The 15765-nt window shown below is 40.4% G+C and overlaps 1 protein-coding gene across 5 annotated transcripts in view; it reads right to left on the bottom strand.

Moving 5' to 3' along the window:
• DCX (doublecortin) overlaps window positions 1-14611 on the bottom strand; it is a 118864-nt gene extending 104253 nt beyond the window's left edge. For 2 of the 5 annotated variants that reach the window (XM_011984497.1, XM_011984498.1), the window contains exons 1-3: window positions 14320-14611; window positions 12209-12594; window positions 3195-3535 (exon numbers count right to left, since the gene is read on the bottom strand). In XM_011984497.1, the coding sequence (XP_011839887.1) occupies window positions 3195-3535; window positions 12209-12572 (705 nt within the window). In that variant the 5' untranslated portion in view covers window positions 12573-12594; window positions 14320-14611. Of the gene's footprint in view, window positions 1-3194; window positions 3536-12208; window positions 12595-12927; window positions 13321-14151 lie in introns of those variants that run through there. The other 3 variants (XM_011984499.1, XM_011984495.1, XM_011984496.1) reach the window with 3 other exon arrangements.
• Window positions 14612-15765: the final 1154 nt, after the last annotated feature.

Here is a 15765-nt window from a genome sequence, read left to right as displayed (position 1 = left end):
TGTGTGTGTGTGTGTGTGTGTGTATACATACATATACATATATGTATGTGTGGGTTTGTGTGTGTGTATGTTTCATTAAAAATGTTTGTGGTTAAGTAGGATTGGGATGGATTTCCTTGCTGTAGAACTTCTCAGAGCATTCAATGTGCCGGTGACTGCTGTGAATCTCTAAGAATGGCACACAATTTGCAGCATTTTACAACCTTATTTGCCCACAGAATTCTTTTTGGAGAGCTTTTTGAGGTGAGGACATGGAGACATTTCTCCTTAGACTGTATTTAGGGAAATGCTTTAAATGCCTGCCCTCAGTGACTTCCAAGTAAACCACCAGTTAGAAATCACCTGGGTGGAATATGCACTCCTTTGGAAGCCCCCTATCTCTTCTGAAAGACCTAAGGATAATGTCCGGGGAATTGAAAGAAGAAGGGTCCTCAAAACATCTACCTGGGCCATGAGAGAATCTGTTTATGTCAGTTCATTCAATCAACAAACATTTATAGAGCATCCATAATATACCAGGAGCTGAGCACTAATTTAGAAAAAAGGTTAGGATTGCTTTTACCCTCCTTAGTAGAGACAGAAATTTTCAAAAATAAAGTGACATTTGAACCAGGTCTTATAAGATGACCTCCAGGGGTCAGGGTGGGCAGAGGAAGACGTTTTAAAGAAAGGGAACGTATATACAGAGGTACAGATGCCTGAAAGGGCATTGTTCAGATCCACTGGGCACCACTCTATTTCTCTATATAAATGTCATATCATATACTGGCATTTTGTAATGTGTTCCCCAAAGAAAGGGAACTGATGCTTAAAGGAGTTTGAGACAGTTTGCCACTCTGCATGACCTGCTGAAGGACAAAACCCTGTGCATCACTGGACTGGAGCTTGCTTCCCTAGAAGATGGAGGTGTCCCTTTATGTGTTATTTGGAACAAAAGCAGAATGCCAAAGCATGGTGTATATTCACAAATATTGGAAATTTATAATAAGAATGATAGAGATAAAGTAGGGAGAAGAGGCTAGGCGTGGTGGCTCATGTCTATAATCCTAGCACTTTGGAAGGCCAAAGTGGGCAGATTGCTTTAGCTTGGGAGTTCGAGATCAGCCTGGGCAACACAGTGAAACCCCGTTTCTACTAAAATACAAAAAATTAGTCGGGTGTTGCAGCATGTATCTGTAGTCCCAGCTACTTGGGAGGCTGAGGCAGGAGAATTGCTTGAACCCGGGAGGCAGAGGTTGCAGTGAGCCAAATTCACACCACTGCACTCCAGCCTGGGTGACAGAGTGAGACTCTGTCTCCAAAAGTAAATAAATAAATAAATAAATAAATAAATAAATAAAGTGGGAGTAAGAGAGCTAACATTTATTAATATACAAAAATTGCCAAAAATCTCATTTAATGATGAATTGTATGCATATATATATATATATATATATATCCATGTGTCAATTTACAAAGTGCTTTCATATCCATTATTTGATTCGATCCTCATAAAAGCCCTGTGAGCATGGTCAGGGCAGGTGTGATCAGTCCTTTTGTACACAGGAGGAGTGTGAGGTTTAGGACAGTTAAGTGGTTAAGTGACAATATCAAGACTAGAGTCCAAATCTTCTTAATCCCAGTCTTATGTTCTTGATTTGCATATTCCTATATTACTTCACAAGGCTGAAGGCACAAGGAATTAGATTTATGCCTAATATAAAGAAACTCTAAAAATCACAGCTGTTGAACAGTGAAATAGGCTGCCTTATAGTCTTACAGAGTGATTGTAGAGGATATCTATGCCTTAGGTGGAATATTAAATGTCATGGCTTCTAAAGTCATTCTCAACTCTGTGATCCAATGATTCCAAACTTTATATGTCCTATTTCTCTGAGATGAGATTTTGGCAATCAGGCCTATACTTAGACAGCTCCTGTTTATTACATACATACATGGTGCTTAGAAGTTAGACACTCTTAGAGAAATGCTTGGGAATTGGAGATTTTCCCAACATCACAGACAAACCCACTGCTTTGGTACAACAAACACAAGTCAGGTATAACCAATGCATCCAGGTAGCTCTCAGATCACAAAATGATGGGAAACAAAGGCCACATATTTCTCAAAATTGCAAAGTACACAGTACATGGGTGGGTTTTCCCTGAAACTTAAAATCTTGGAGCACACATTATTATCAGAAATTATAGGAGGAGGCACAGGTCTGCATTTGAACACTCATCAGTAACTTTGATATATAGTGAATCCACCTTTTTAGAATCTATATAGTTGTTTAAACACCAAAGGCATTTTAAGAGGTAGAATATATGGACTGACACTAATCCACACTTGTCTTTTCTGATGGGAGACCAGGATTCTCTTTAGAGCCAACAGAACCAGCCACTGTTCCAATTCCCTTGGAATATTTTTGTTGTATATTTACAGCTCCCTATGCTCAAGAGAATGGTGCATCTGTCTGATGGAGACGCCTGGCTGCATTCTTTCCCAGATATTAATATAGGTGGTACTTTAGTAGTATAACCAATGACATGAAGAACCTGATTTGGAGGGGGAACAGATGGCAGCATCTTTCTTGGGCTAATTTTAGGATCCTGAAATAGTCCCTTTCTCACACAAACCATCAGTGGAACCAAATTAAGACAGCTATGTCATATGGAAAAGAGAAAGAGAATAAGTATGGTTTAGTGTGAGGCAAAGACAACGAGCCAGAGGCTTCAGTACTTTCCCCGTATCTGACTTCTTTCAGAGCATATGAAAGTCACTTCAACTTCCTTTTATCAAAATTGTTGCTGAGCACCAATGTGAGGGTATCTAAAAAGTAATGAATGGGCAAATATCATTTCAGTCACGTGTATTGAACAATAAAGAATGCATCATATAATAGCTAAATTCATATTCATAAGAATTCATAGAACCTAGATTCTAACACATCTTTCATAGCAGATAAAGAAGGTGAGGCTAAGTGACCATTCTGCAAGGTAAATCAGAAGCAGATTGAATTTCAGAGCCTCAGATTCCTGATTCATTGTTTTGCCTGCTGAAAATACATTTTCTCCAAATGAAACACATAATATCAGGTTGTGATGATGAGATGTGGAGGAAGAGTCCATCTACAAGAAATGATATTTTAGGTATAACATGATCATGTAAGAATTTAGAAAAAAATGAGAAAAGTACTTTGAAAAAGTACCTACCTGTTTTCCATCCAGAGTGTAGAGTTTTTTGACAACCCCGGTCTCCAGTTTGATGGCTTCCGTGATATCAGTAAGAACTTGCTCAAAAGAGTGGGCTGTCTTCTTGTTCAGAAGCACACGCACAGCTTTCCGAGGCTTCACCCCACTGCGGATGATGGTAACCAGCTTGGGGCGCACAAAGTCCTTGTTCTCCCTGGCCTGCGCACTGTTGCTGCTAGCCAAGGACTGGGGGGCTTTCATATTGGCAGATGTTTTTACGTTGACAGACCAGTTGGGATTGACATTCTTGGTGTACTCCACCTTTTTAAAGAAGTTGTCTGAGGAACAGACATAGCTTTCCCCTAAGGCAAGAAATAAGTGATTAGGTGATTAGTTTAATAGCAGATATATGGATTATTCTAACTAAACAAATACACACTGACACTGGATTGGAACTTTTCAATAAATGGTGATATTAACCAAACTTACGTGCAATTCCTAATTGGGCTAAAAACTTGGCTCATCCAAATTCAAGAGTAATTCTCAAAACATCCTTCGATATAATGGCACACCTAGTTGAAGAACTCTGTAAAGCTAAGGGTTCTAAGGACAAAGAGCATGTCTACATTTAATATAACAAGTGGAGTTCCAAGTTTGATATGGTTTTTTTGGAATTTAAACATTTATGTTAGTTTCTAGGATGTTTAGCTTTCAGGGGCATTGCTGGAGCATTTTTAACATCTCTATTTCTTAAAATCCCTGTCCTATTTTTGGACTCAAAGTCCCATCCCTTTGTTATATTATGAACCAAGGAAAACTTTCAAATTTAAAACATTTTTATGCCAAGTTAAAATGAACCAAGTAACCTTGTATATCAGGCATACATATATACTTGATAAGAAACCAGATCGTCCTTTGCACAGAGTATATGGCCAAGTATGGAATATTGAAATGTGAAATGTGTGTGCATATGTTGAATGTTTATATGTGTGTATAAGTGTCCTCTACCCCTTACACTACACTAGGTAGGGAAACTGTCTAAATAACAACCTGTACATATAAACACCCTAGCTCTTGCTTGAAAAATACTCTCCTGTTTCTACCACTCACCCATCATCTTTCCATCCTCTCAAAGGATGCACATAAGATCTGTGTATTCAGGGTCATCTTCACCAGTACTCACCCTTGGCTGCCACAAGTAATGAGGTAAAGAAGTGAGAATACATTATACAGCCTGATTTATGGATTGGAAGGATCTAGTGTAATTTTCACATTTACTTTGGGCTACAGGAAATGACTAATATAGCTGAAGAAATGCAGGGATCAGAGGCAAGAGGAAGGGATTGGACACCTGGGACTATGAGCTAAAGAAAATAGGAAGAGAAATAGGCTCAGCCTGGGGGAGAGAATATTGGAAAAGGTTGAATTCATTGAGTAAAACACATTAGCCTCAAGGTATCTAGAAGTTCATTGAGAGGTTGAGCTGCAGAAACAGTGTGATTTAATCAGGCTTAAGTTTTCGGTAATAACCCTAAATAAATAAATAAACCCTAGCCAGTGCACAGAAAGCATTAAACACAATTATAGTCTGATGGCTCTCCTTTGGTCTCAGCAGGAGAACTGCATTCAGAAACACCAGGCTGATAATTCACTCCCTTTGCAAATATTTATTGCTTTGCCATAGCACCAAATCCTTTAAGACATGTTAATGAATAAATTTCTCAGTAATGCTAAGAGAAGTTTCAGTCAAAATCTCTCGGGTACCTTTGAGGACATTTGTGTGTGTGTGTGTGTGTGTGTGTGTGTGTGTGTGTGTGTGGAGGGGGAGGGTAAGTGGCATCCAACATAAGCAAAGTGGCTTCCAAAGCTGCCCTCAGTCCCAGAGTTCTATCTTGACAAGGGGACAAAGGGATGATTTTAAGTGAGGATAGGCACCCTTACTCACTTGGTGCATACATGGACACCCAGGATGAGATGGTCAATACCCCTGCCAAGAGAAGCTCTGATTTCTCTGACTCCCTTGCTGGTTAATTCAACCGAACCCAAGTGATTACAGGCTGGGGTCTTTAATTTTTGACTTAAAAGGATGAAGGAAGGGGCCTTTTTAGTGTCTCCATATATTCACAGCCAATAACTCCCATAACCCTAGAAATGGTCTCTTGACTTAGCAGTTCACCAGATTCATTGCCACCTTGCAGGAGGTCACTGCCTTTGAGTCAGATGTTTTCCATAACTTGTCATGTACTTTAAAACTGTCAGACAACTGGTGGTGTGGAAATGTGAAGCTATATATTTATGATTTCACTCATCCAGTCTCCTCTGGAGAGTCAGCTGTGTAGCCCTATTAGGACTTTGGACTTTTTTGCTCCCATCTCTTAAACCTCTTAAGCCTCTGAAGTATGAGTATGATTAACCATCTCCAGATGAAAATGAACATGATGACTGACAGTTAAAGTATCATATAGCACCCAAGAACTTTCCAGAGGGCCCAGCCCTCAGCCAAATCTATGTTGAGCACCTTCCAGTGGTACGTTTTAGTCACTCCACTCTCTCGTTGGGCTGAATATGGAGTAATGGAAAAAGCGCAGCTGATGTGATGTCAGTCAGAATGGGGTCCCCAACACTTCCTAGTTGTGCACTCTAACCTCCCTTCCCTTCAGTTTCTTCTTTCCAAAGAAAGGGTGATAATAAGAACACCTGCCTTGTGGGGTTGTTGTGGGGCATAAATCAGATGATGGATAAAAAGTGCTCAACCCATGGCCAGGCACGGCAGCACATGCCTGTCATCCTGGCACTTTGGGAGGCTGAGGCAGGTGGATCGCTTGAGATCAGAAGTTCAAGACCAGCCTTGGCAACATGGTGAAACCCCATTTCTACTAAAAACACAAAAATTAGCTAGGCATGGTGGCACATGCCTGTAATCCCAGATACTGTGGAGGCTGAGGCAGGAGAATCGCTTGAACCAGGGAGGCAGAGGTTGCAGTGAGCCAAGATCACACCACTGCACTCTACCCTGGGTGACAGAGACAGTGAGACTCCGTCTCAAAATAAAATAAAATAAAATAAAATAAAAATAAAATGCTGATCCCAGAATCTGGAGCATAGTAAGCACTTGATAAATTTCTATTATTACTAAGCCCCTAATCTTATGGAATAGAGGAGAGAACAAGAAGGAAAGAGCAAAGAGGAAAAAGAGGAAGAAATTCCTGAGAGAAAGAGACTAAAAAGAGGAATAGAAGCTGAAGAGAAAAAACAAGAGAAGGTATCAAGGGCAACCATCTAGGAACTGAACTGCGATTACAATACGACATGAGCACTGCTGGGGACCTGTGATTCAAGGATAAGATTTCCTGCTGGTCGGGAGGAGGCTTCCAGTTGTGGCAAATGCCAAATATAGGAGATTTATGCTCACACCCAGCAAAGCCGCTGCTGCCACAGCAGAGGCCCACTGAGGGCAGGATATTTATCATCGTCAAGAGTGACGACTCAGGAGTCACACAGACCTGGATTCAAATCTCAACTAGGCACTTAAAAGCTGTGTGACCTTAGGGAAATCACTTAATCTGTCTGAGTCTCAGCTTTGCCATCTCTAAAGCAAAGATAGTGCACTAGGTGACACCTGAGTCCCTTCTAGGTCCAAGAGTCCATAAGAAGGAATCTTCTTCTCTTTTCCATCTCAAACAGGCTTGAGAAAACAAAGCTGTTAGGATAATTAAATGTTAAGAAAATAGCTGCCCACCTCCAAGGACTCTCCACTTCTATGCTAGAAAGACATCAAATGCGCTTCTTTACTAGACTAAGACTTCCTTGTTCTGATTTTGCCAGCATTTTCAATGTCTGCTGCCAGCACTCAGTGCCTCCTGCACATCCTGCTGCCTGGCACTTGGAGCTGGATGAGGTGTGTCGCACCTTTACGTAGCTGGGTTCCCATCCTGCCACAGCTTCCAAGGGCTATTTCCTACCAGTTGGGGGCCTAGAGGGAAAGCTGGCTTCAGAGCCAAGCAGGGTGCAAATTGGCTGGAACTAAAAACCTGCTTTAGGGTGAGGGGGTAAGGAGTGAAATCATGGAAGCACAGCTGAAAGGGCAGAAATGAAACAAGCTGTGGGCTCAAGATGATCTAATGTCTACCTCCCTTCTCTTCAAGAAGGCTCCATTTTCAAAAGCATTATATATATATTTGTATCTTCTCGGCACAAAAGCACTTCTGCCTGGGTTTTCTCCTCTTCTCCAGGATTTCCTGACTCAAGAAGGAATATATTAAATGACAATTTACTGTATTATATTAAAATATTAAATGACATTTGATTATATTATCATATCTATTAGCAATGCATCCCTCCCAGGTATCTTAAAATTCTTGTGTTTGACAATGTACTTGCTTTAGTAGTTAGAGAATAAATTAGTGAGAAGGTGGATTCATCTCATTGAAACATATGAGCTATGGTAAAATAACTGGATCATAGCCAGTGTGACTACACAGCTCAGATTTTCTAAGACTGTTCCAATTGTAAATATTCTGTCCCGTGGTCTGTGTAATAACTCTTGAACTTGTCTCAATTTGAGTTCGGAAAAACTGGCTAGTCATAAATGATACCCCCAAAGTTGATCTGGATACTTACATACAAGAAAATGGGAAAAGAATTGGACCAGCCATAAAGGGAAAGAAAGATTCTTAAAAAAAAAAAAAAAAAAAGACATGACAAAAGGAAAACCCACCAGTGGATTTTATTCATTGACCTCCTTGGGATACAGCTAATGAGGACCACATCCTACATGACTTCACTAAGACCCTCGGTGTACCCAAGGACTGTGGGAAAACTGACATCAATAACCTTTGATCCAAAATGCTGCCCCTGATACTTTCTGTATCTAGCAGAAAACTGCAGACTAGAGACACTAGACAAAGGAGTGCCATAGGCCAGAGTGATTATTAACCAATCATTTTAAACTTTCATGTATTTTTAGGCTAAAGATGTAATAATGTGGCCATTTGAAAACACAGTGAGTTCTATGCTCTATTATTCCTTTAAGATGTAAAAAGAAAAAAATAAAAACAGATTTCTGCATGTCTCAAAACTCCTACCACTTTAGTGAGGTGAATGGAACCATCAAGATCACCCAGTCTAATACTTCCCAAGTCTAAGTGCTCATAAAAATCATGTGAGGAGATTTGTAAAAACACAAACACTGGGTCCCTACCCCTGGGGATTCTGATTCAATAGATCTTGGGTGTGGCCCAGGAATGTAATATTTTTCTAAAGCTCTGAAAGATTTTGAAAGGCAGCCAGGTTTAGGAACCACTGATCATTACAATCCCTTACTAACATCATTGTCATAATCATTATTATTATTATTTCCATTATTAGTGTCTTTACATCATTAATAATAATAGTACCTGTAGCTATAATTTTACCTTGTTAATGTGTTTCCATATCTATTATTTAAGTTTAACTTTACAACCACCCTGATGGATAGAGAAGGCAGGTGTTACTAGTCCCATTTTACAGTTAAAAATATTACTCACAAGAGATACACAAATGTGGTGGTCTATATATACAATGAAATATTATTCTTCAACAAAAAGGAATGAAGTGCCAATACATGGACAACACAGATAAAATTTGAAAACATTATTCTACGTGAAAGAAGCACAAAAGACCACATAGTATTTGATTTGATTTATATGAAGTGCCCAGAATAGGCAAAAGTGTGGAGACAGAAAGTAGATTAATCATTGTCTAGAGCTGGAGAGATTGAAGAAAATATTCAGTGACAACTAATTGGAATAGGGTTTCTTTTTGAGGAAATGAAAATGGTCCAAAATTATGTTATGATGATGGTTGCACCACTTGATAAATCTTCTAAAAATCATTGTACGCTTGAATGGGTAAATTTTATGTTATGCAAATTATACCTTAATACAGTTCTTTGTTTTTTTAAAGAGTTATTTTAAAAATAATTAACATGAGTCACATTAATGATAAGGACAAGTCTATGATCATGTAGCTAAACCAGCTATAAACTAGGATAATTCAAACAATAATAACTACCTTTTATTAAGCACTACTGTGTGCCAGGCAGAGTAATATGCACTTTATATCCACTGTCTTGTTTAATCCTCAAAGCCATTATTCCCACTTTACAGATGACAAACTGAGGCTTAGGGAATCTAGATGGTTTCCTCAAGGTCTTACAGGCTAGCACTGACAGATCCTGGATTTGAACCAAATCGGAGTCCAAAGACTTTTTTTTTTCATTATAATCTGCTGTTTCTAAGACTAGAACTCAATATCCTGATATTTCACGCCGGGAAGTCTAACTGAAAGCAATGTGTATGACTTTTTGATCTTTCGTTCAACCTCTTGTGAAGGGGAACAAAGTCAAAGGACTTCTGTCCTCCATTCCCAGATGGGCAGTTCTAAAATATAAAATAGGAAAGAAAAAGACACATTGTCTTCATCCTCCTCATCCCAGTGCCCTTTCCCATTTGGCTCTGTGTCAGTGGGAAAATTGATCACATTTCTTAACACTATCCCAGAGATAGCCCTGAATTTTCTTGACTGAATAGGCAGTACTCAGGACTAGAAGGGTATTGAGGTCCACTGTGCCTTGTAGTTGTAGATGACATGTGAACAAATGCAACTGAGCCCTATTCACACTTCACATAGTCCGGGAATTCACCAAGAAGTACCACTGCACCTGGGAGTGACAGATAAGAGGAGTTCAATCTAATATGACTCAAAGGGAATCAAGGCAATAGAAAGCTGCAGTCTTTTCAAAATTACATTTATTGCCTACCTATGTTGAACAGAGACTATCACCAGTCCTCTCGTAATACACCAATACACACACACACACACACAAACACACACACATATCTTGGGAGAAAAATCAATAGTAAAAAATGGATTTGGGGGAAAATTTTGTGCATATCACCTCTCTTATATCAGACACAGGAATATTCTAATACTTGGTCTGAATACAATGTCACTTGGTTCAGTACTCTTTCCTAATGTCTATTGTGGTCTTTAGAATATCACAGTCCATGGACATGAGGACATATTGGGTGATACAGGGTGCTTTGTCTGTGAAAGTTTTTATGGAGAAATCCCTGAAATTTGACTGAGATGTGGATTTTACAGTGACAAAAGACAGACACCCTAACAATTACTCTGTTGGACAGCTCCCTCGACCTAGCTTCAAATCCTTCCAGGTTGCCGAGGTTGCCGTGACTCTCCTTTATTTTAAGACAAGCACTAGGATGGTCAATCCTTTGATGGTCAGGAAGGGCCTAGGATTAACCTCTGCCTGTCCGTTGAGCACACGATGAAATAATCTAAGCTTCCTGCACATTGCTTTTCAAGGTCATCTACGTAGAAAAATCTCGGCCGGGCACGGTGGCTCACGCCTATAATCTCAGCACTTTGGGAGGCCAAGGCGAGTGGATCCTGAGGTCAGGAGTTCGAGGCCAGCCTGACCAACATGGAGAAACCCCATCTCTACTAAAAATACAAAATTAGCCAGGCATGGTGGCACATGCCTGTAATCTCAGCTTCTCGGGAGGCTGAGGCAGGAGAATCGCTTGAACCCGGGAGGCAGAGGTTGTGGTGAACCGAGATCATGCCATTGCACTCTAACCTGGGCAACAAGAGCGAAACTCTGTCAAAGAAAGAAAGGAAGAAAGAAAGAAAGAGAAAGAAACTCGAATTTGAACCCTGAGACTGAGATGCAGCAACCATATGGATGCTGTCTCTTATAAGTAACTAGTCCCAATCACTTTGCCTGACTACTTGGGCAACAGCAGCTATTTGAGAGAAGTAGGATCTTGTACAAAGGAAACCCTCATTCTCCTTTGTCTGGGAACATAAGAAACTTACAAGCAGTGAAGCAGAGGCAGGTTTTTCCCACATCAAATCCTTTAAGGTGCTATTTCTCCTTCCTTGATAGTTGTTTCATAATTTGGTTACTCTAGAGATCTGCCTGCTTTAAACTCACCTTTGCTCAGGGAAAGAAAGGAGTGAGGAGAGTGGGCTGGATAATGGGGAAGGGGCTTGAGGAAGAACACATTAATTATCACCACTCCTTCAGGCTGTTCTTTAAAGCACTGTATTAGGTCAAATTGATCACATGTGTTACATCCACCAATTTAAAAATAGGGAAGCATCCTCAGTATAATTGATTTGATAATATAGAACGTTAAAAAATGTGACCCAAGATCTATTTTCTAAATGACCATGAAGAAGACTCTATGGCTGGGTAAATTCCGGTAAGAGGTGGGATTTTCCCTATTTTGAGGTGGGTACACAGGTTGTTGGGATTTTTGGCAATCTACGTAGAAAATTTAGTTGCCATACAAAAATCTAGAGAAGTTATAAGGGGATTTAGGTATAGTGAGTCAATTCCTATTCTAATAGGAATGGTCTTTATTAAAATACCAGACATACCTACAGCTTTCTTTGGTATTTCTCCCAATGACCTCAGCCTTAGGGACACACCCTAAAGTAGGCTTTTTAGAAGCAACAGCTGAGCAGCAACCACTTACCTAAAAGAATAATCCTCTGTGAATATGTCCAGGAAATTCTGCTCTTAAGGTGCTTATTTCCAATGAGTTGCAATTCACAAATAATTTCTCAGCAGTTCAAAGAAAATTTGGGCATAATATTTTCTCTGTTAACCCAACCAAATGTCCTTCCTTGTTATACCCGTAATGATTTCATGTTCTGCCTCAATAGTGCTACTCAGAGTTAATTATGAACAAAATCTAGAGTAAATGCTACAATTAAGATTTTCCTTTTTATACCCTGGCAGATAAGCACAATGCATGATCACCACCACTCACACTTCAACCTCAGCAGAGACTGAAGGGTGATTACTAATGGCTCTGTTGATGTCTATAGCATTAGAAATTTGAGCATCAATCAACCCGGTGTTTTGAAAAATACATTGCCTAATTTTTTTCAAAGCAACCCAAGAATGTAACCATAATCAATGATGCCACCTCCCACCAAGGGCCACCACCCACTATTTAAATTACCTTCCTCCAGTTCATCCATGCTTCCGATCTTCCTGGATCCATCAATGGTGTAAATGTAACGCACTCCCTGAGGCAGGTTGATGTTGTCAGACAGAGATCGTGTCAGGTCAGCCAGCAAGGCGTCAAAGCTGCGAAAACGGTCAGAGGACACAGCGTACACAATCCCCTTGAAGTAGCGGTCCCCATTGCGGTAGAAACGTACCTTCTTGGCTTTCTTCTCATTACTCAGTGCCTGCAAGGTTCTGGTTCGGTAGAAGCTACAGTGGGCGCTGTGAGTGGGGCTAGGCAACCCATTCATCCGGGAGCCTCGCATGTTCCTGGATGTCTTATCTCTTTCGTCAAAGTGTCCAAAATCAAGTTCCATATTTTGGTGGAACCTCAGAGACCTGAGCGTTGGAGAAAGGGATGGGGGTGAAGAGAGGGAAAAACAAAAAGGGACGAGGAGAGGGAAAAAAGAAGGGATTTCAAATATTAGCCAGATCCAGATCTGCAATCTGCTGCTTGTGAAAAGAACTGGTTGAAAAAAGCCTGTGACCCATCTGCTGCTTGCCCCTGACCTGCAGGAATATTGATCTTAATAGAGAAGAAGGAGGGGCTGGGCGGGGGTGCTGGTGGTTGTGGGGGTTGGGAGCAAGAGATAGAGAGGGAGGCACTCTTGGCACTGTTCCAGACAGAGGAGAGGGGAAGATTTTGAAATAGCTGAAAATCCTGAGACTTACTGACAGTGGCTCCTATCAAATTGTAACTTCGGGCTAAATACATTAAAACTGGCATCTGTTTCCTCACACATGCCCACATGACTAACAGTTGTAAATGAATCCATAGCCTGACAAAATTCCCCTTGAAGAGAACAGAAGGAGCTAGCCAAGGTTAGCATCTCCAGCTTAGGAAGCAGTCTTTGCATTTCAGTACAATGACTATGAAGGGGGAGTGTTTTCATTTTATTCCAAGCCCTCTTTCCTACTCTAATGTGTGCATCCCATCCCCCCAGAATAAACTAAGATTCTCCTTTAAAGGGACAGCCTCCAGGGAACAGCCAGTGTCTTTGTGCTATTCATCAAACCCTTTCCCCACCAAGCTGGTGCAGCTATCCGACATTCATAAGAAATAAGCTAGGGGGAAAAAAGGATTAGAAAAATAAGTTATTTAACAAGTTATTAGCTCTGTCTTCCCCCGGTATCATTTGTTCACAAAATCCTTTTTTATTTTTTTTTCCCCAGTTGCTCCACCCCCTCCCCACCGATGCAGCAACACCTCTTAATGGAATAATTTAATTGTTGAAAGATTCACAAATGAGTCTCCGAACAGCATATGGGACCTTTAGAAGGAAACACACCTTTCATTGTTCTGGGTCTCTACCCTAATTGAAGTGACATTTTACCCTCACAGAAGGCAATTCACCCCAAACTTGTATGTTGCCCAGGTGCATTAGCTGAGGAAAAGATGGTCATTTGTCAGGTTTTGCTTTTCTCCCTTCTGTTGAACCCCCTCCCCCACCAAGAACCCCAAACAATCAAAACATGAAACCCAATACAACTGAAGCCCCAAATGCTAGCAAATGTAGTGACATCCTAAGAGCCAAACTATTAACATGCATCTCACAGATGGAGATAAAAGGACTCACAAAGCAAGCAGGGCTCAGCTGCTACACACTGCCACATCAATATATTTGCAAGGGACCAGGAGGACAGGAAATAAGAAAGACTGATGCCCAATGGGTTTGCCAGGCTGAATTCCCCCTTTTTTCCAATGTCACCATGACCTATGCTGAGCTCAGCATTGTCTCTGTCAGACAATCTGCAGTGGTAAGAGACCCCACCTCCTCAAGGCAAGTAGCAAACATTTCCCCAGGCGTGCCAGTAAGGCTTTGCTTTGCTTTAGGATCAGAGGTAGTATTATTCTAAATTAACATCACAATGAAAACAAAGGAACGTCAAACTCACTTTTCCAAAGGAAAATCCCAGGTAGAAGCTTAGGGAAAAAATCGGATAGAATAAGGCAAAAAAGGAGAAGAGGAGACAGAGAGACAGAGAGAGCAGGCTTTGCCTTGTGCTTTTCCCGTTTGACATCTGTTACATTCTGCTTGAAAATCACTTAAAAGCCCCACTCACCGGTTTTCTGCTGGTTGGGTGGAGATGCTGAGAGAAAGAAAACCAATCTCTCTATGCCTTTGTTGTCTGAGCTCCAAGCAAGAAATTCCTGCCAGGGTGGATAGATGCCTTCTAGGTCCTAGTGCCTTGTCTAGCTTCTCCCATGTAACTCAGGCTTAGTGAATCCCCCCAACCTCCTATGATTAATTACATGCTTTTAAAAAAATTCACAGGCTGCATTAACAGCTAAAAAGGTTTCATTTATAACCAACAGGAAATTGCAGGGTAGCAAAAAGATTGCGCAGACAAAATCAGAATGCTCTAATGAGCAATGTGCTAGCCCTTTCTTTTAGAAAACTGGCAATTTCACTTGGCCAAAACCTTGGCCTAATCTGCCTGGGGGCCAGACTCAGACAGCCAATCCAGGCTTAGAAATTGTAGCTCTCTTCTTTTTACCCTCTTGAGTGGAAAAAAATAAATAAATAAAATCTGCAGATTCTTTAAGGCAGTTTAGCTCAAGTGTCCAACAACTGCTTTTTTGGTCTTTTTTTTTTTTTTTAAATGAAGTCAACAAAGTAGACTAAGAGGAAGTAGGATAGGAACAAAACAAGGGAAAATAATTCTAGAATATTATGGAAGATAGAAGTAAAAACGACACCCCAAACCTTTTAGCCTATTGTAAGAATTTGGTTAATGAAAGGTTAATGTGGCATTTACCTTTGACAGTTTGAAAGTTCAAACCCAACCCAAAGACCTTTCTATGTGAAGTAAATCTGATGGCTACAAAATAAATATTAACAGATTTCTCCTCAAACTGCTTATTTGTCACTAACTGATTGCTTTATATAAAATACGTTACAAAAATCTCAAGGAAGCATCCAAATTGAACTAAGTAGATCAGGCCGAACTATAAAACAAAAGAGAAAGGTGAGAGGTTGAATGGGGTAGGGAGATGCTACTATCTTCACAATTGAGGCTACATGCATCAATATGTAGCAGCCTTGAACTATCATGGTTCTATTTTTGCTTGATTTCCAGGAAACTCAGAGCTAATACCATGCTCAGTAATTATTTTATATCTGATTCCTAGTATAATTAACACTTCCTTTTATATAGTGCTGTTGATCTTTTGTATTTAAGCACTTTCTTTGCATGTGTTTTATTGTAAGCTGCAGTCAAGTAGGATAAAAAATATGATTGTCTTTCTTCTGTGAAAGGTGTTGACTCAGCAAAGCCTGGAGCTGTCTGTTAGTTGAGTGGACAGCCTCAAATGTGCAACCTACCTAGTTAAGTCCCCCCAACAACTTGCTGCTGATTTCTTGGTTACCATACAAGTACCTCAGGGGAATGCATGTCTCTGCCCTGTTTTCCTCCATGTGTCGTTACCTTACCTTACCTTGTGGCAACGTCATGAAAAATCAACATTATTCAGGCTAGAGGCAAAGAAAAATCAAGGAATAAGGACAG

This window comes from Mandrillus leucophaeus, unplaced genomic scaffold (assembly GCF_000951045.1).
Source record: "Mandrillus leucophaeus isolate KB7577 unplaced genomic scaffold, Mleu.le_1.0 Scaffold269, whole genome shotgun sequence".
Lineage (NCBI taxonomy): Eukaryota > Metazoa > Chordata > Mammalia > Primates > Cercopithecidae > Mandrillus > Mandrillus leucophaeus.
This window is presented reverse-complemented; position numbering and strand designations above follow the sequence as displayed.